This window comes from Phyllostomus discolor, chromosome 5 (assembly GCF_004126475.2).
Source record: "Phyllostomus discolor isolate MPI-MPIP mPhyDis1 chromosome 5, mPhyDis1.pri.v3, whole genome shotgun sequence".
In the NCBI taxonomy this organism is placed as follows: Eukaryota; Metazoa; Chordata; class Mammalia; order Chiroptera; family Phyllostomidae; genus Phyllostomus; species Phyllostomus discolor.
The window spans coordinates 144,500,338-144,521,572 of NC_040907.2; the positions used below are offsets into that span (position 1 = coordinate 144,500,338).

The 21,235-nt window shown below is 41.0% G+C and overlaps 1 protein-coding gene across 4 annotated transcripts in view; it reads right to left on the reverse strand.

Moving 5' to 3' along the window:
• The window catches only part of PANK1 (pantothenate kinase 1), a 53,291-nt gene that overhangs the window by 2,778 nt on the left and 29,278 nt on the right, over positions 1-21,235 (reverse strand). For all 4 annotated transcript variants that reach the window (XM_028512169.2, XM_028512171.2, XM_036026977.1 and 1 more), the window contains exons 2-6: positions 18,876-19,228; positions 10,799-11,052; positions 5,812-5,988; positions 5,199-5,322; positions 867-992 (exon numbers count right to left, since the gene is read on the reverse strand). In XM_028512169.2, the coding sequence (XP_028367970.1) occupies positions 867-992; positions 5,199-5,322; positions 5,812-5,988; positions 10,799-11,052; positions 18,876-19,228 (1,034 nt within the window). The remainder of the gene's footprint in view (positions 1-866; positions 993-5,198; positions 5,323-5,811; positions 5,989-10,798; positions 11,053-18,875; positions 19,229-21,235) is intronic.

Consider the following 21,235-nt stretch of genomic DNA (forward strand, 5'->3'; position numbering starts at 1 on the left):
GAAAAAGATTGAAAAAGGTAGTTAATAGTAAAATCTGTTATGAGATAAGAGAGTAAATATTAAAAATTCTCATCAGAAGGAAGAATTATCTTAGTAACGACGTGTGGTGATGAATAACTAAACTCACTATCGTCATCGTCTTGTAATATATACACATATCAAATCTTTATGTTTTAAAGTGCGTGAAAAAAAGAAGAAAAAAGGCTTTCTTCAGGATTAATTTCTATCATTGGGCCTTAACTATTTAGTAGGCCTAAAACTTATACAATGTTACAGCTTTTAAAAAAATCTTCCCTGTATTTTTTTCCATTATCACTTAGTCCCGGTATAGCCCCTTCCCCTCGGCAATCATCACACTGTTGTCCATGTCCCTGAGTCCTTTTATGTCAACTGTATCTTAACAAAATTGAAACCAAAACAAAACAAAGATTAAAAAAGGTAGTCACAAACTTAGTTCTTCAGACAGGTGCCACATATGAAACCCAGAGGGGGACACCTAGAGTTCTACAACCAAAGTGCTTATAAGTATCTTTAACTTCTTGATCCACTTTAAAGAAACAAACCAGAAATCAAAAAAGGTGAATATGAAAACAATTATGAAAAACAAGACAACTACAGAGTTCCAATAAGCAGAACTCATGCCCCAAAACTGGCCTTGGTCTGACAACAAAAAAATGGTGAGTGAATGAACATTTGCACATTTGTGTTACAATAAAATGATTAGAATAGAAAGATGCTTTTTAATGAGCAATTACCAGCCCTCACTGTTGGGTAAGAGAGCTTCCATTTTAGATATTGTTCTTTATCCTCTGCATAATAAATACAGATTAAGAAACCCCTCATATGCTAGACAAACTGGAACTTACCTCGTGTTCCAAAAACAGAGCTTTTAGCTGTCCTTTGGACCAAAAATCCATGGCATATGCTAGTAGCTTCATGGAGACCATATTGATTCTGAGAAAATTCCCAACAAAGACAACTCTGTCAATATTCTGGAACAACAAAACAAAAGAACATAATTGAGCCATGGCATAGAACAATGGCAGTTAGCAAAGACCCAATGTTCCATACATCACTGTACTTCCAAAACCTTGCAAAGTAAATTTCTTTATTAAACATGGAATTATTTTAGCATTTCCAAGATGAAGTGGAGCAAACCTTGTAGTGCTTTGCACGAGAAGAAGAGGGTGAGACTTTGTTTGGAGGAGGCAGAGACTGACACCGGATTTATCTGCAGGGATCGTTAGGTTGCCTTAAGTCTGATATGAAATTCATGTCCCAACATTCATACATAAAATTGTAACTGGAGTTTTAGTTCAGCTAAACTGGCTTGTGCGCTTCTTCAATCCTCCAAACTTCTGACTATGAAATATTATTACAACCAACTCATAAATAAAATGGCCATGGCATGGGTTATTTCTAATGTATTTGCTCAGTTTGCTCTGTGCCAAACACTGGGAACAAAAAGAAACAATATTCTTTACCTTTAGAGTATGTGGGGGAATATCCTGTCTGGTCCATACATGGGCTAAAATACAGTAACAGGATACATTTGTATTTTTGTTGTCACAGATACAGTCTGGTGTTCTGGACACCACACAGCACTGGGCTGGGCCTGTCTATCTGCAGAGGCTGCCACCACTCACTCCCCGAGCCAGGTGCTATGGTCACTCACACCATGGGGAAGAGTCTTGGAAGCTGCTATTATTTTCTTTTCAGTCTGTCAAGAGTAACAGAGTTTTGGAACATCACCTTTTAACCGTCTCAAATTTTAACAATGCGTGTTCATGAACCCATTAAGCACTCTGAAAGAATTCCCATGGGTAGAGGGGTGGGAGGTTGTACTAGTAAATTTCCACAAATAAGAACTGTAACCACAGACCACCCAGACTGAGAGGTGGCAAAGAACACTCAAAGTAAGAAACTTGGATTAAAAAGGAATTTAATTAAATTTGAGAGTTTCACCTTTTACCCCAGAACAAGGGGGTCCAAGGTAGGACTTGCTTAAAACCCCAGTCCTGCATTCCTTAGGTAGAAAGCCAGAGGAATAATAGAAGTGGTATTAAAAGCTGATGGACATTCCTTATTTCAAACAAATCTCAGGTAAGCGAAAAGTATAAATGTTAAATTAAAAAAGAGAGAGAAAAGAAAGAAGAGATGAGAAGAAAACATGGGAGGGTTCTTTTTATAGAAAGTGTCATACTCAGAATTCATTAAAAAAGGCATATATTTACTTTAAAAACTCATTTATTCTGAAGGACCCAAGAACAAATCCAAATGGAAAGCAATTATCAGAAAATATTTTCAGTACATATAACATAAAATGTATTATCTACCTACAAATCAGTAAGGAGAGATCAACAACTCGGCAGGAAAATGCACGAAGAGGACTGAAACGGACAGTCCACACACACTCACAAAGGGAGAAATGCTTGCGGCTATTAAACAGATTTAAAAAATGCTCAGCCTCACTTATAATATGATACAAATTAAAACCAAAATAAGGTAGCATTTTTTACCCAGGAGGTAGAAAAAAATAAAAAGGTGTGATAACCCTATGTGGAGAAACTTATACTCTATAGTGGGAAATTAATTAGAACCATCGCTATCTGTCAAAATTACAATCAACATATCTTTGCCTCAGCAATTTCTCTTCCAGGAATTTATCCTATATGTATAATTCCATGTGTGCAACATGTTGCCTGTGTGTACATGTATATATTCACAAAATCAATTTTAAAAAAATAACAGCAAGGTCTAGAAAAACCTAAATATCATTAGGAAAATGAACAAATCTAGAATAGCCTATCTACAAGTTAGGATACTGTATGACCATTAAAAATAAGGCAATTCTAAATGTATGTATATGAATAATCTCAACATGTATTATTATGTAAAAAAGTATGAGGCAACATTTCCCAAAGTGTATATTAAAGCATGTAGGGTAGACTGATACATAACGTCTGGGGCTTGCTTTCTAATATTTTAGCAAAAAAGAGAGGAGGGAGAAAGCAGAGATAGATGAAACCTGTATGGCAAAGTCTTAATAACATCAGTTACTTAATAACAGTAACTGATATCTCAGTTGATGGCTACATGAGGATTCTTTATTCTCTGTCTCTCCTTTATGTATTCTCAGCATTTGCACACTAAAAGTTTGATAAACAACCAAAGCGAGATGTAGAATAGTCTGTAGAAGGTGAATGGCTTGGTGTATCATTATATCTCAATAAAACTATTGTTAAAAAAAAGAATGTTATATAGAGTTTGCTACCTTTGAAAGGATGTTTTTCCTATAGTGCATACAATACAGAGTAAAAACAAAAAAACTAAAAACAATGGCTGCCTCTAGTGAGGTCAACACTGAGTGCCAGCTGTGGACATGGAGTCTCACTTCCCTGTACCCATCCGGTGTCTTCAGGACTGTGTATTATGTATTTGCATTGTTCTCTCTTCAATAGTATGAATAAACATTTGAAGTTGATGGAGAAGGATTTCATAACGTTCTGATAAGCACAGCAAAAATATTTTATATTTAGTGCACGTGGTTGAAACCAAAGATTCTCCCGTCAGTGACTCCGGGGAGCAAAGCCGTGCCTGAAGAACTTGCATCACGGGTGTTGGGAACACAGGGTGCTGCCAGTCCCCGTGTGTCCGCCGGGAGCCTGTCCCCGGCGGGGCGCTGGCTAACAGGGCTTTTGCCTGAGGCGATCAGTGATTCCTCCCATTCACTCAACTCCACAGAAATCTCTAAAATAGTTACTTAAATGATTGTAGAACACTTTCCAACAAACACTTTTGCTAAGGTTATAAAATAAATGGTATTGAACTTGAAATCAAAAGTTAAAAATAAAATCATTTGTCCTCCCTCTCGAGTGCTTGTGATACCTGTGAAAACAAACCGGCTGGCTTACTCATGCTCTGTGGAAAGCAGGGGAAAGGGCATCTATTGCTCAGTTCCCACTGAACTGACCTTTGAGAGTCCGTGAGCACAGCCACCTACACACATATTAGTCTTAGGGCTTGTGTGTTTGCTTGGAAAAACTCTGTTTAAAGATTAATGTCAAAAAAATAAATTCTCTTGTTCCAGTGAATCCCATGACTGAAGTGGACTTTGAAAGGGTATGTCTCTGGAATACATTCTTTCATCTGAGTGTCAGCTTCACATTTAATCTCCGTCTGAAATGGGGACTTACAAAAAGTAGGGCCCTGACCAATGGGACCAGCAACATATTCTATTCAATAGGGAGGCTGTGTCTCGTAAAACCCCAGAGCTCAAAGGCAGGGCTGCACCTGCCTGTCACCAAAACTGCCTCACACCTAGTTTGACACTCCACCGTTCAAGGAGGCAGGACTTAGAGGGGTTTCTGCAATACCTGTTATGTTCTATGTCTTGATCTGAGTGGTGGCTAAACAGATGTGAGTGTAAGAACTCCTCAGGCTGCACGCTTACGGTCTGGGCACTCTTCTGTGTGTATGTCATATTTCTGTTAAAAATTAAATAACTGATGCCATGATTCTTAAACCCCCCTTCGTCCCCATCACTTGTTGCATGCCCAGCTCCCCTTTCTTGTCTTCCTAACACTGCTCAGTAAGAGCCGGTGCACTTCACACGGTTTGTATCTCAGGAAAGGGTTCCCTTCTCTTTTCCCAGAGGAAATTTACGGTATTTCAACCACGTTCCCAAAGCTTTGTCTGTGACCAGCTCTACCTCTTCCTGTGCCTGGGGCTCTGGAGGCCTTAGCTGTAGCAAGCTCTCTGTGCTTTGATAGCCCTGTACAATGCTGCTTGAACTCCATGCCACAAGGCAACACTGTAAAGAAGCTAAAAGCAGAGAGAATATCAAATATTGCAAGAGGAATGCTTCACACACAAATATTTGCAAGGGTGCACAAAGCTTTCCTTTCCTCATACTTCAGGAGGTACGTGGTAATAACGGCGGTTAGAGAAGCTAAGCCATGGGCTGTTGTTTTACCGTGTTTCTTCCGTGGTTGGGTGGTTCCATCCGTTATTATCCAGGGCCTACTTAAAATACGTATTTTTCCTCCTCCCCCACCACACACCCTTCCAGTTCTACAAGGTGTGACTGCAACAAAGGGCAGGTTTCCCAAGGGTGTTAGTTTTGTAAGGGTCAACAGTTAACTTCCAGAGGTGATGAACAGGAATGACACGTGGCTTTCCCTGGGTTAAGGCCTTACCTCATTCAACGCACACATCCGAGCAATGGAACCAATGTTGTTGGTGATGGTGACCAGTGTGGCTCGGGCGAGGTCTTCCTTGCTGATGGACTCTCGCTTTTCCTTACTCATCATGTTGCCAAAGCTATGTTGGAAATATTAGCGAGAATGTTCAAACTCATCCTCAGGCAGGCCCCACACTTCCACCACCGAGCTGTGGAAAGCTGTATGAGTAACTGTTCCACCTCACATGACCTGACTTCACTGCCATGGTTTACAAGCAGACAGGATTACAGTATGAATGGTTGGCTGCTCTTTTCTTAATAGGAACAAAATAGCATGGCTATTAATGGGGAAATTTTTTTTAATGCCTCTAGATATCTGGACAAGAATGAAACAGGAAACTTTTGCAGTTTTCCAGAACCTTCTTTCAAAGCTGCCCTATTTTAAGCACAAGCATCAAGAGCTAAACATCTCAGTGCTTCATAAAGGGCAGGAGATCAAATCAGAACTCCAATCCCACAGATAGTTGCACCTGGTGGGTTAAGATCTTTAAAAATAACTAGATGAATAGCCAGGGTGGAGAGGTTGCCTTGTGTTGAATCTCTACTGTTCCTAGCTACTTAGTCTCTACCTTGATGCTACAGCAGATCCTTGAAGGCCAAATCGTTCATAGTCTCCTCCGTAAATGTCCTTCACCAGCTTATCAACATTGGTGCTGTCGCCTTTAGCTGCCATTTCCAGAGCTTCTTCAAAGGTCTCACAACCAGTCAGCAAGCAACATAGGCCTAGGAATGTTCCACCTCCAAGACTGAAGGAACAATAAGGTTTATTTTTAAATTTTACTTAAAGATATGCCCATCCAAGTCCCCAGTGACATCAAGACTACTAATATAGGTAAATAAAATCAGGAAAAACCAAGAGGCACTTGAATTCAAGTGCTAGGGTACAAAAGAGCTTTAGGGTAGATTGGATACAAAAGAGGGCAGAGACTAAAAAGAAACATCAAGGAAAACTTGCCCCTGAATTTAAGAGCAAAACCAGAGAGATTCTCACTGATTTCTGTTGTGAGACCTTCAACTTAGCCACTAACCTAAGGGATCCATTCGGTCTCCCTGCCTATGAAATGAGGCCAAATCATGGTCGCTCTTATTTAGGGGGTCTGAAAGCAGCAAATAATCAGAGAAATGACTATTATATATTTAATATATATACAGGATTGGGCAAAAGTAGGTTTACAGTTGGGAGTATGTGAAACAGAGTTTATTCTCATTATTTATTAATTATGGCGTTATTTGCCATATGAACAACTGTAAACCTCCACTTGCCCCTCCCTGTATGTAGCAGGAACACAAATACTTAGAAGCAGCAGCTGTGTGGACCTGAAGCACAGTCACGTCTACGGAAGCACTCTGATGACAAAACTGGCCTAGGACTGAGTCAGGAATAGCCAGCTCAGGAGCTGTGCCTTTCACCTGACCTCACTTTAGCTGAGATAACCTCATTCAACCTCCCTGGAAATTTCTGAAAGGAAGCCACTGATGGGTCTCATATTGTGCTTTTTTCTAGTAGACTCTGGAAAAATTATTAATATTTTACTTATCACCAAGAGTCAAAAACAGTAACAATGGCCATAAAATGGCTCCAAGGTTAAACTATTTCAAAAGCTTTTGATCGTTGCCCTGGCTAATGTGGCTCAGTGGCTTCAGTGCCAACCTTCGAACCAAAGGGCTGCTGGTTCAATTCCCAGTGACGGCACATGCCTGGGTTGCGGGCCAGGACCCTAGCTGGGGGCCCTCGAGAGACAATCAATGTATACATCAGTGTTTTTCTCCCTCCCTTCCCCTCTCTCTAAAAATAAATAAAATCTTAAAAAAATGCTTTTGATTGTTTTGGGGTGGGGGAGTTCCCCTAAAAGTCTCTTTAATCAAAACTGACTATGGTAGTTGAGGATTACCTCAGGGAAAGAAAAGCAGATCTGGAGTAAAGCTCTGAGCAGGGAGCTCCAGGCAGGACAAGGAGCACTGGCGTTACTGTGGGTTTTACTCTCCATTCACCACAACGAATGGTAAATGTGAAGAGCAAATTGCTCACATCAATTTGTTCTGAAACTCCAAGAGCTGTCAGCCCTAAGAACCCCTGATTTGTTTGGATCCTGGCTTCTAACTCTAAGAGAAAAATGCAGGCTGACAGTGAGGTGATTTTTAACTTAAATTTGAGAAAAGAAAATTTAGGGTAAAGTGTATTTGCTGTCCAAAACCACTAACAAGAAGGTACCAGGATTGTAGATAGGCACATTGTCCTTTAAATCACATCTAAAGCAAAACTGTAGGTAATACTTCTTAACTAATGATTCTTACTTGGTGAAAATTAAGGGTGAAAATTAAGGGTTCTCACAAAAACTTTGAAGCTAGGCACCTCCAGTAGCAGCTATCCGAGCTGGAGGTGCCGTACCATGAGGACATGAAGAGCTCCATGGTCACTGTTGCCTTGACAACACAGTCACAGTAGAAACTGTGGATTTCCCCTAAGAAAGTCTTGTCTTCACTGAGTTCTAACATGGTGGGCTATGCTGTGTTGTCGGGTTCAGTCTACCCTATAAAGCTACTGTGTTTTAATGGGGACACTTTTGTGTGCCTGCCAGTTGGATTTGCCTTGTTTTCTCTTAGCGTATATTTTCAGTTTTTGCTCCTTTTTCTAGCTTTATCTTTCATCGATATAACCTTTCTTTGAACATCAGACATTGGTATTAATCAAGGCATTTAACAACCTACTCCCAACATAGGCAACTGAAGATATTGGCTGACTTAGAAAGAAGGCAACTCATCAACTGATGTGTTGGTATGAGTGAGAAAGAACAAGTGCTTTGCATGACTGGGAAATGACAGGTGACTCCAGACAAAGACTCGGAGCCAGATGGGGAAAGCAAGCATGCATTTGCACAGCTGGCACCTGCAGAGAAGAGGAAAGAATGCACAGTCGCAGAAGAGCACTTTATTGATATCCCCAGCCTGCTAACTTGATTATTTAATCAAGTGATTCTCTTGCCCATGATCAGACACATCTGATTGTTTTAGCAGACACACAGCCACACCCTCAGCATACTGCTAGAAATAGCTACTAAGTGTGATCATTTTTTTTTTAAACCCGACAAGCTTATAGTGAGGGATTTGGAGGAGAAGTAGAAGAAAGCTTCAATTACTGACTGCTTATGTTCTTAAAATAGATTCCCAAACAATGCTTATTGCAACTCTCCCAAAGTTTCAAAATATTCTACATTCCTTTCTTTAACAGACTACACATTCTAACATCAGTTGTAAAGTCCTGTTTTTTCCATTGACTGCTGTAGTAAAACTGGAGTTGTGTCAATAGAAAAGAAAATGTTGCTACCCAATCTAGGATGTAATAAAATTACACGTAAGACTGAAGCAAAGCATTAGAAATCATGTTTAAAAGAAACCTGATACTCTGCAATGATGTGGCTTCTTAAAATAAAAACATTTAATGAGAAAAGAGGGTATAAAACCGTAACAACCTGGAGTTAAGCTATGATTTCACAATAGTGGCAGAACTTAAAAGCTTAAACCCTGTGCTTACACCAGTGATTCCCAAAGTGTGTTCCACACACCGATGCACACTGCTGACCCTAACCGTTTACGTCAGTGGTTTTCTGACGTGGATCCCAAAGCAACTCTGGTAGGACAACTCCAGTGGAGTGAGGATGATCTGGGGTCCAGAACTGATGTCTCATTCCCCTCCCCTGCCGGTGGCAGCCCCTGAGCAGGCTCTTTATTCACATTCAGTTTCCTGTATCACGCTTCCAAAACCACTGGTTACAGGGAGCTTGTAGCTAAGCTTGGACATCAAGATGGGTCTGTTGATGATCACAAAGCCCTGGTCATTAGTGGGCATTAGCCAGTAACTAAAATTTATAGGCATTATTGCACGTGGAATAGAAGCCAAACACCACAATTAGTTCCTTAGCAGCTATTCAAGAAGCAGCTATTTTGGAAGCTTAGTGGCTTCCAAATCCCTGGGAGCTCCAAGTTTGAGGAACTTTACTTGTGTTGTAATTCATGAATTTAAGAACAATTTATTTAAAATTATAAATATCTCTAATTGTGGAAAATGTTCAGTTTGTTGTTACATTGGGATTAGCTCTGCCAATTAAAATTGTACCTCTATGAAGAGGTCACTCTCTAAGGTAAAACCAGCTCCACTGAAATGTTCATTTGTCTCTAATGCACCTCACAGTCCTAATGAGGCCATGGGGGTCAGTTGTGATTCTTGTGTGGGCAAGTGGGCTTAGCTCTGTGTTCTCAGTGAGCAAATGCATGCCCAGTGGCAATCAACTTACACACCCAACCTATGTTCTGGACACAAACAGGATTCAATCAGAGTGTGTGTGTATGTGTGTGTGTGTGTAAGCCAGGGTTTCTCTACACCAGTACTATTGACATTTAGGGCTTAGTATTTTTTAAGTCATTGTGCGGGGGGGCTCCCTAACCTCTAGCTTTAAGCTGCGAGTTGCACCCCACCTCCAGGTGTGACAACTAAAAAATGTCTCTAGAAAATGCCAAAATCTCCTGGGGAAAGAACTCTTTCTTTTCCCAGCAGTGAACCATAGATGTATAGAGACTCATCACAACTCATGGAAATAGAGCAGAAAGCAATACTGCCACCCTAATGGGTGAATGTACTACAAGATTTCAGTACTTGAAAGCCTGGAGAAACTAAGAAACAACCCCATTCATGACACAAATGAGGATACTGAGGCCCAGAGAGTTTACATGATATTGTCATCTATCAAAACCAGTGGTTTCAATACCACGTCCCAAACCACATTCCACATGGCATTCCAAATGGGTTGGGTGGTCCAATAAGCTGGAGAAACATTCAAACCAACAGTTCTCTTAGAAGCAAGAAAAACCTGTTTAATTTTGTTTCTACCAGGATTTCTTAGATTTCTGAGCCCAGATCCTTTTCCCATGTTGAATCCCCATGAAGAGGAAGCTGAGCCCACCTGCCCTTGGGTGTGTCTGCGCTGAAAAACAAGGCGCTCTACCCAACTGTGGCAGCAGCGCTGTTTGCCTGTCTGTTATAGTCCAAAACTCCCTGTGAGATACGCCAACTACTCCATTTTCCAGCTGGAGCGTTTATCTGAGGGTAACAAGCATTCCTTATAAACCCAGTTTGTTTGACTTATTGGAATGATGTATTATCCCAAGCAATTCATCTGGAGCTAGGCGCCAAGGTGGCTCCAAAAGACGGATTCTTTAGAAGCCCCCTGGCCTTTCCCTGTGTTCTTCCATCCAGATTCTACTGGGCTGACTGTCCCTGCCATTCATAGGGACTTAATATGTACTGCATTTTGGAAAAACTTCTGATGTGTATGACCCTTCACCACTCAACCTGATCAGTTTCCAAGAGAGTAAGGACTGTTTTATTAACCTTTAAATACATCACCCTCATAACATATCTAATACATCATTTTTGGTTGGTAGAGGGTAAGAGCTTTCTTTTAAAAATGTATTCAATATAAATAACATTTTTATAAGCTGGCCTTCAAGGAAGAGACCTGGGCTTAATAAAAAGGCTCTCCTAGTGAAAACCATGTTTACCTGGTCCCTGTAACTCTTTTATAGTTGTCCTTGGAGTACACGGCTAGGATGCTGACACCTGAGCCCATGTTCACCAGCAGCATAGGGTACGGGTTATCAAGGCAGTACGGCTTTTTTTGACACAATTCGGGATTTGTGGGATTTTCAAAATAGTAACATTCCGGCTTGCCGTTGAAGCCAACAGAGTCGACGTAGAGCAGGCCCTGAATCAGACAATCCAGTTCGTCCAGTTTATGGAGCTGCAGGTCCGCAATCTGCAAGAGAACAAACCCTGTGAGAAAGGCTGCCCCAACCTCAGGGGGAGTGCCAGAGACTTCTAGCTGGACCAAAAATGTGTTATTAACATGAAAAGTATAGAAACACCCTGAAACACCAAGGCGTAAAATCTTGTTGGTAATTAGCCTTGGCTAGACATCGGACATCCCCTCTGTCCACAGTGCAAGCTAGAGGACGGTAGCTTGTCTGGCTGCTGAAAAAGCATCTCATTAGTATGTGTAGTGGGCTGAAGGGTAGCACCTGAAAGATAATGTCCATGTCCTAATTTTCAGAATCTGTGAATGCTACTTTATCTGGTAAAAGGGTCTTTGCACACATCATTATTTTAAGGATGCTGAGATGAAGAGAATGCCCTGGATTATCTGTTGAGGTTCCAATAACAAGCTTCTTTATGAGACACACAGGAAAGACCTGATGGACACAGCGGAGAAGGCCACGTGAGGGTGAAGGCAGAGACTGGAGGGCTGCACCGCAGACCAACGAACGCCAATAGCCACCAGAAGCTGAAAGAGGCCAGGAATGGAATCTGCCCAGCAGCCTCTGAAGCAAATGTGGTCTTGCCAACCCCTTGAGTTTGGTCTTCCAGCCTCCAGAACTACAAATGAATAAATTTCTGTTGTTTTAAGACACTAAGTTAGTGGTAATGTATTACAGCAGCCACAGGAAACACATACAGCATACCACTGAGATAGGGGCTTCCCACAGGGAAAGGAGAGTGAGAATATTCCGAAAGCAGCTGGAATCCTGTATTCCTTGGCAGGACATGAGGTCCCGAGGGTGGCACATTGAGCCTGAGAGTGGAGGACAATCTCCTTAGCCCACAAAGTCCACCTCTCCTTTTCCTAGGCCTGGGCTTTGGAGTTACACAGACTTGACTTTGAAATCTGGTTCCAATACTTACGTAACTAAGGGATGTGGGGCTTGTTACTTCACTTCTCAAGCCTCAGTTTCCTCATCCGTAAAATGGGTATAATAATACCCACTGCCTAGTGTTATTGTGAAAATTACATAATAATAGCAGCATATGTGAAATGCTTACACAGGGCCTGGCATGTACAAATGCCTCAACAAATGTTGGCTCTTTTATTAATAGTTAGGGTGGCCTCAAAGTGTCCTTTCATATTCTAATGGCACAAAACTCCTATCCTCCTAGGTACAGAGGGGAAAAGGTAAAAGGGAGTGAGTTGGCTACAGGCTAGCCTTAGAGGTGAGTGGCCACTTTGCATCCTCAGAAGTCTAACTCATGATCCTCAAGAATGGCATTACTGCTGGTCCAAACGTCTGGGTGATGCTCATTTTCCATGGACAAAAAGAAAACAAAAACCTAGCAATCACCAACAGAATATAATCAGTCAATGAGAAAAGATAATTTATAATATCTAACTTAAATTTTTTAAAAAATCTCTGTAAGAAAATAATAACTGGTATTTATTGTTCACTACATGCCAGGCCTTGTATTAGATCATTTAACTCTCACAAAAACCCTGTAAGTAGGTACTATCATCCTCATTCTATGGCTAAGGCTCATAGAGCTTAAATAACTTTCCCTACGTGATACAACCTGCAAATATCTCCCAGAGACGTGCTATTCCTCTCTTGTCTTCATTCACAATAGATACTACTCTGAGATCTGGAAACCACTTATACACTCAGATATTTTGCCAAAAGGGGCATCATCTTTGTCATAAAAGTTAACAGCTAGAAGAAAAACTTTTGACTTTGTGTCACTGATCTGAATTTCCCACTCAAGTTACCCCTGCAGAACAAAATTAGAACAGGTTACCAACAAGGTGGTAGACCTTTTCCTGGTACACAGAAACCATCATTCTAAACAATAACTGGTTAGAAATTAAATGCATCCCATAAGTAATTCTAAACATTTCATTTTTTACAAGTGAAACTTCAGTGTGAGATGCATGTAACTATGTACATTTTAAGGGGTAATGCTAGAAGTATAAAATTATCTGAAGACCTAAAAGACTAAAGTACAAATGCTCCTTTCTTAGTCCTGGCTTCCTCAGCATCCTTTGTGTTATACTTAGAGCACCAGTCACTTTCTGGCTTGTTTTCTGGTTCACTGAGTGCCCCTGAGCACCATGTTCAAAGGCCTGTCCATAATGATTGCTCAACACTTATTAAACTGAAACAGTAAAGTTATCACCTCTTGGATCACCCCAAACTGAAAGATAGCAATTTTATCAGCCAGTCTTGCAATCATAGGTTAACCTGTTTAATAATTACTCTGAGATCAGTCAACAATATTGATAGCCATGTCCAGAGACAACATCACAAACATGGACAGAGACACAGCCTGTCCTGCTGGACATCCTGAAATTATGCCAGGGGGAAAGAAAAGCCTCTTACAGCAAATTAAGCAAACAAAACATTGCTATCTCACCTTTCCCCGCAAAATCATTTTCAAAGAAAGCACTAGCAGCAAACAAACATCTTTTCTACACGTTTTACTGAGGGATGAAGATTTCTGAAGCCTGAGGCTGTCATACATCCCCAACCTGGAAAACAAAACTATGAGTCACTTTCACTGAGACCCTTAGAGACCTCCCTCAGAGGTCTTTACCATCCGGGTAAAAGGATGGGTTTCCCCATGTAAGCAACGAGTCCTGTCATTACATGGACTTTTATACACGCCATCTAAAATGCAAAACAAGATGGAATTACTGTTCAGACTTTGCAGGTCATTAGTCAACTGAACCAGCTTTGGGGAAAGCCTAGAAAGGCATGTCGAGATCCCAGCTACAGAGAAACATTTGCTCTGGGCTGAGTTTTCTTTGTTATCAGTGACTCCCTGCATGGTAAAATTAGAACAAATATGGATCCCAAACACAAAGCTTGGTCAGTATACAACTGGAAAGGGCTCACTTTATGTGCTCCAGCTCAGTCTGTCGAAAATAACTAAGTAGCTACATAAATAAATGAATCTGCTAAAAACCACCCCCAGAGGTTCCATACTCCCATACTCCACATGGGGTATTCTATGGACCTACCCCTAACCAGTTTTCTCAGTCTCCTGGAGCTGAGAAGTGAGTCTCCAAATTGTATTTCAGAAATGATAAAATACACATCTGTATGACACCTTATACTTCTTGAGGTGCTTTTGCTGACACTGGCTCCATAAATCATTGGAAATAGCAGAAAAGTTATCTTAACCAAGAATAATTTGCATATAAAATCGTTACCTCTGAATTACAGATTACACTCAAGGAAATTTCTCTGCACAGAGAAGACCTGAGAGATGAATTTCAAACATGTTTTGTGAGTGAGAAATACAACAGATCCCCACAGATGGCTTCTTCCCCCTCACACACACAGTTATATAAAAGGGGCCACACACCAGTGGTCAAGAGTATAAGGCAAGAACGAAGTGGAAAATGACCCTGTCTACCAAACCTTATGCTCTGCACTATCACAGATCAGTCCGGACTAATAGCAGAAACTAAGCTAAAAATATTCTTGGATGGCCGATTTAGATTTAGAATGTCACATATCCACAATTACCCTACTCCCTCCAGATGATTTTTCGCCATTAACTTTTTTTAGATTGTTCCCTCAAGAAAGGGCAATTCTTAAGTCTTCACATCTTAAAAAAAAAATGTGATGAAACAATCAGAAAATCTTTTTGTCTTCCCTAAATCTCACGTCTAACAAATAAGATTGTCGTTATATCCTGTTTGTTCAGAGGGCAGGCTTTTTTTTTAAAGTAATTAAAAGAATAACTTCTAATTTCAAATTCATGTTCGTTTTGGACTGAATAAAACCTCACAAGGAAAGCTGTGTATTCTAATGAAGAGCTAGGTGGACAAAAAAGATAATTTTTTTCTTTAATGTTGCTGTTGTTAGAATACTGTGCCTCCTAAAGAATACTTTTATGGAAGTCCAAGAGTGTAGTTGTGGGTGAAAATATTAGGGTTGGTACGTAAAGTACTCTGGTAGGCTCTTCAGTCCCGGCAGTGGGGGGAACACAGAGTAACTGAAACACGTACAGTGTTGAGTGCCTGGGTGCACAGCCCATCGGGCCTCCCCCTGGAGGGTCACTCTGAGTGCTGGCATTCCTCACTGGCTTACCAATTCCTTACCAATTTTGAAGGCTAACTTTCATCAGCTGGAAATTTTTGTGATAGTGACCCCAAAATCTTAGAAGAGAGGGAAGAAGGGAGAGTGGGAGGGAGGAAAGGGGGTGGGGGGAAGAAGGAAAGAAAAAGGAAGAAAGAAATGCAGCTTTGTTCAACCAAAAGTATGCTACACTGGGGTCTAATTTCATGTTCGTCTCATGGTTTATAGCTCTTTCCTGTACCTTCTAAATTGGATGAAGAATAGTTAAGTTCAAGCGCATTTACTATATATGAAAAGGACACAGTCATTAGACATAATTGCTAACTGTTCAGGGTCTGCTAAACATCTTTAGTTAGTCCTAATTACTCAGATTTTTCAAACACGTACCTACAAAGATGTATTATACCAAAAACAGTGATTTTATACAATAACAATGATAGGACTTCACAAATATGCTATTTTGTTTGTCAGGCTGTTTAATATATACAGTAGTATATACTGATCCTTTACAGCTCAGTAAGCACCTTCAATTTCCTATTCCGGAAAGGAGAACTTGGATTTAGCATACCTAAGGGACTCTTACTGTTCTCTCTACCTGAAATGCTCCTCCCCAGATGCTGGCCTGGTTGTTTTATTACTTCTTCCCGTCCCTGCTGCGACATGAGCTTATCACACAAAGACCATCCCAGCAGTCCCTTCCCCCCTTGCCTTGCCTGTCTCGCCACTTACTGCCCTTTGCTTTATTCTATTCACTAGCTTACTTGGTGATTGATCATTTCCCTGTACTAGAATATAACTTTAAGGAGAGCAGAGGCTTTGTTTTGTTGTTTGCAGTACTTGGCACATGAGAGCATAGTAAGTACTTGCTGAGTGAGGAAATGAATGCTTAGGAAAGAAGATGATAAAACCTATTCTTCCTTAAAAAACCTTGGAAGGATAAAGGCACATCATGTAGTGCACAGACAAAAGGCTACGGGAAGAGATTGGTCTTCTTTAATTCTGCCTTCACTTTGGCCAAGACTGAGCGTGGAAACAGAAGGTAGCCACGCACTTTCTTTTAAAGGCGAAGGTTCCACCTGGCCAGGCTGTTTGGCTAACACAGTCATGTGGCGCATAACACTTCCGTCAGTGAGGGGCAGCATGAACGATGGTGGTCCCATACGATTATAATGGAGCTGAAAATTTCCTATTGCCTAGTGACACCATAACCGTGGTAATGTGCTAGTGCGACACACTACTCACATCTTTGTGGTGCTGCTGCTGCTATAGGAAAACGCACTGTGCTGCCAGTCATACAAAAGTATAACACATACAATTATGGACAGTACATAATACTTCATAATGATAAAAATGACTGTGTTCCTGGTTTATGTATTTACTACTCTTATGCTATTTTAAAGTATATGCTTTCTACTTATAAAAATAGTAAGTTTGCTATAAAACAGTATGCCATGTTATGCCAGCAGCAGCCTCACACATCTGGTACTTACCACATCTCAAGATTGTATCATTTTCTCTTGTGCTTGATTTAATCTCATGTTATTTTATACAGCAACATGCTAAACAGGCTTGTGGCCCAGAAGCAATGGGCTCTTAGACCATACAGTGGTAGGCTACACTGCATAGATGTGTGTTAAGTGCCTTCTACGATGTTTTTGCATAACAATGAGATCGCCTAATGATGCATTTCTCAGAATGTGTCCCCATCATTAAGCACACGTGACTGTACTTCAAACCGGCTCCCTGCTCCAGTCTATTCATTAGGCTCCAACAGCCTGCCTGAGGGAGCAAAGGCTTTTTTACCTTGGTTGTAATAATGTATGACCTTTCTCAGTTCAGGACCTTGAGAAACACGCTTGCTCATGGCCAACGTTTATTGAGTAACTTCCTCCCAAACACACATTACCCCAGAGGAGGGATGGAGGCATTAACAGACATTGCATAAATGATCCGGGTCACCTTGGTTCACTTCGGGCTCCCGAGGGTAGATGGACAGTAGGGTGTCCCTGAGTGACCCAGAGAGTTCACAGCATGAGGGCTGGGTCAGCATTCCTTCTGTATGAATCCGAAATGAGGTGATGATAGCTCAGCTCTTGCCTAGGGGCCACTCCTAGGATCTCTTAATCTCTCTTTAGCTTTAGCTTTCTTATCCATATGGCACAAGAACGCTATACTTCCTGTACTCCAGAGATCACTTCTAGTTCTGAAATCAGATGATGAAACTCAGGCCCAGAGGAGGGACTATCTCACCCAAAGTCACCTGGCTAGTTAATGAAGACACAAGATTAGAATTCAGGTTCAATGCTTTTTTTGCTTATGAGCTCAAATTTAATTTTCATATTCCTGGATCTCAGTTTTAAAACTCTTTGATCATTGGGCCTCTGTGATGGGGAAAAGATCCTATGAATCATTTAAGTGGGTGGCAGCGTCAAATTCTACTGCTAGGTAGGGAAAGGGGACATAAAAGAAAGAAGCTAACACATGAGTATAATCAGTCTCACTTAGGGTACTGTGGTAGGACTCCTCAGGAGAAACTACTTAGTATATAATCAAAGAGATAAACGATGTTAGCTTTAATGACAGAAATAAAATTTTCACTTACAGCTTAATACCATGAATAACGCATTGACTCCTTAATTTATTCATTAATGATAGACTTTGACAAGACTGGATTACATTAGTTCCAGGACAGGGTTCCTTTCAGCAGCCCATATACATTACTTCCATGACAAAATGCCACTAATTTGTACGCTAGGCTCTGAGAAAATGTATTTTACATCTTACATCACTACGTTTTCAACTTTCTGACAAGACTAATCCCCAAACTATCCAACCTTTCCTTCTCCTATGTTCAGTCACTTTGTTAATCTGGTTCCCTTTACTTTCTCCACCTATTTTTTTTCTCACTTTATTCCCTGTGAGATGAGGGTGGACAGGACAGAGATGGCCTTGGCTGTCGAGATGGGAAACTGGAACACATAAGTGTTAAGGGATTGTTAAATAAAAGAGAAAGTTTGGACTCCATGGCACTCACTCATATCTTCCATTTAGCCAATGTGTCCAATCCAAATGGGCAACCCAGGTTTGGAAAGCAGTGCCAGTCAGAATACGGCATGAGTCTTATTATGCAGCACCACACTCCCCAAGTCATGTTCATTAGTAAAGGAATTCACCTCTAAATAATATCAAAGAGTTCATTTTTGTTTGTGAGTAAAACTTCTGAATGACATTCATAAAATAAAAAGACAGTGCAAATGGGTACACAGAAGTAATCATTTTTATCCCGATTTATAGAAGGGTTTTCCTGTGGGCTTCAGTCTATATATCTATAAAACTGGCACAGTGATTACGCTCTTCAAGGAATGGTAGTATTTGTGGAAAACTCTAAAATACTTCAGAAGGGAGTTTTGTATTATCTTCTCTTTAGCGTACTGTGCAGCAGTAATCATAACAAAAGTGGTGATGATAGCTAATATTTATTGAGCATTAACAAAGCACTAGGTACATATTATCTCATTTAATCTTTCACATAACAACCCTATGAGGTAGTAATTATTCATATAAATGAGGAAACTGAGGCAGAGACGTAAAGTAAACTTAAAACAAAACCCCAAGGATAGTAGTAGTCTAGTTCTTTGGTATGAGACACCATGATTATGGACACATGAGAGGTTTTCTTTCTTTCTCTAAGAGGTGGTTTTGTTGTTTTAACAAGATTAAACCTACATACCATTCTGAAGTCCTCTTCGAACTTGAAAGCCCCGCCTCCCGTGGCACAGAGAGTGGTGTGAAGGCTGGAGAAGTTCTTTTCGCTGCCCATCTGAATGAACAGGTGCATGGCACAGGTGGGGAAGCGGATGAAGTGCAGGTTCCCTTTGCGCCCACACATGGTCAAGTTTTTCAGTTCCAGGTGGACATCTCGGATCCCAGTTTTCCCATAAGCGGTGTTAGAAGTCAAATACTTCCTGATGCTCTTCAGGTTCTCCACTTCCTCTTGCTCCTCTTCAGCTGTAATGTCCTTCGGTTCAAAGTAGACCAACTTAACCAATGTTCCACCGATATCCATGCCAAACCATGGAAATGCTAGAGGACAAGAAAGATAGAGTGCCGATTAATTCTATACATACATAGAAATACTCGATTTTTTAATATTCAGTGATGAAATGCCACTGTGTCACATCCAAATGTGCATTTAACTTTCAGTTTACTTGATTTCATCTTTATGTACAACAGGCAAGGAGAAATGCACAATTTAAATGGTGCCTGTGATTCTGCCCACACTCCACTCAGTCAGAGCCTGCGGCAGGACTGACTGAGATGAGAAATAGCAGCGTGCAGTTCCCTAAGCCAGTCTCAGCTCCCGTGCGCTTCTCAGAGCTTGAGAATCTCACCAAGATGCCTGCAGCTCCAATACTTGAAAGGTACATCTGTCCCATACCTCATGGCTCCCAAAAGCTATTTTATCAGAACCTTAGCCAAAGAAACACTGACCTATTCTGATGCCAGAGAAGCTGGCTATGCTAGGTGTACCAAAAGACACTGCATTGATTTCTAACCCTCATGGTGCCTTCCTAGGGCACTTTTCAATGATAATTTTTATAGCATTTGACTTTTGCCTCTGTGAGCTGACTTTATAAGGCATGACTCCACTGTTTTAACCTACCAAATAGGAAGCAGAAAGGGAGGAAAAGTGGGCTATGAGAGATGCTGGGCAGACAAGACAATCCCTACGGCAGCTGAATCCTAAAGAGAACAGCTCCTGTTACATCTGATCTCTTTCTTTGTTAAGCAGAGACACTCACTCCATCTCAACTGGCCCACCCAGAATTCCCCAACCAGCTGCGTGTTACAATTGCCTTTAACGTTCCAATTTCTAGTCTCCTCTGCCATGAAGTCTGATGTAATTCAGGGGCAGGACCTAGGCATGAGTATTTTTTTAAAAAGTTCCCCAGTGGTTCCAATCTACAGGCTGAGAACTACTGAACTGGAAGAACCACAGCCACTGACAGACAGGCCCACGAATAAGCATAGTTCCTGACCAGGTCTGCAACACAAAGCCATACCTCAGATGTTGGTACACAGATGTACCTCACAGATGACATTTTGTGGCCCATTTTCTAAATGGGTTCACTGCATTGTGTAAACACATATACACACACAGTGTGTATTTGAATAACACTGTTCTGTTATAATGTTGATGGGATGTCATAGGAACTTAACTCTTGTTTTTATCAATTAGCCTGCAGTAAAACTGGTTTTATTATATGCCATTTCACTTAAAGTCACACAGAAACTATGGCCATTACATGAGTACTTACATCTGCTAGAACTGTTGGCTTATGACAAACTGAATCTCCATTGATTGCACTTATTTTTACTGTTGTTAAGAGAACTGGCTGAGCTTTTGAACCAGCCGGACTTTATTTAGAGGCAACCTGGAAAGTGGATGCTGTGTTGTCATATTCTGCGCAATGAACAGAAAGCAAACCCAAATGTGTAGCCCAAATCTGGAGCCTCCCTTTTCCTTCCCTCAGCAGACACCAGGGGCTAAATCTGAAACTGTAATATTAAAACTGAGTGAAGACCCAGGGAGCTAAATGACTGTTTCCAAAAAGTTAGTTTTATGTAACCCTAGAAAACATCCATACAAGCCCTGGCCAAACTGTGCATATTATGCCTAGAGACTACATTGACAGGAACATAGGTAGGACCTGCAAAAGTTCCTTTTTCTAACCAGCCCACTACCCTCACCATCCATGTGTTGGGGAGGGAGGAGGGAGAGGTACATGGGAGGAAGCGGTACAGGTACATCCCTGTACACTGAATCTTCTTTCCTGCATATCACTGCTGTCATTTAGCTGTAGCTGCACCACACTGGGCAAGCAGTAACTCCAACTGTATAGAAAAACAGAATTCCAAACTCCCGAAAGATTAAGATCAACAAATTCCACTGATCAAACCAAGTTAACAACAAATGGCTTATTATCTTTGCAAAACAAATCCCACGCAGCCCAGTGCAGGCAGGGAAGAAGCTTGCTCTTCCTAGCAGAAGATAACAGAAAAGTGGAAACAGTTCATCCCTACTAGTCA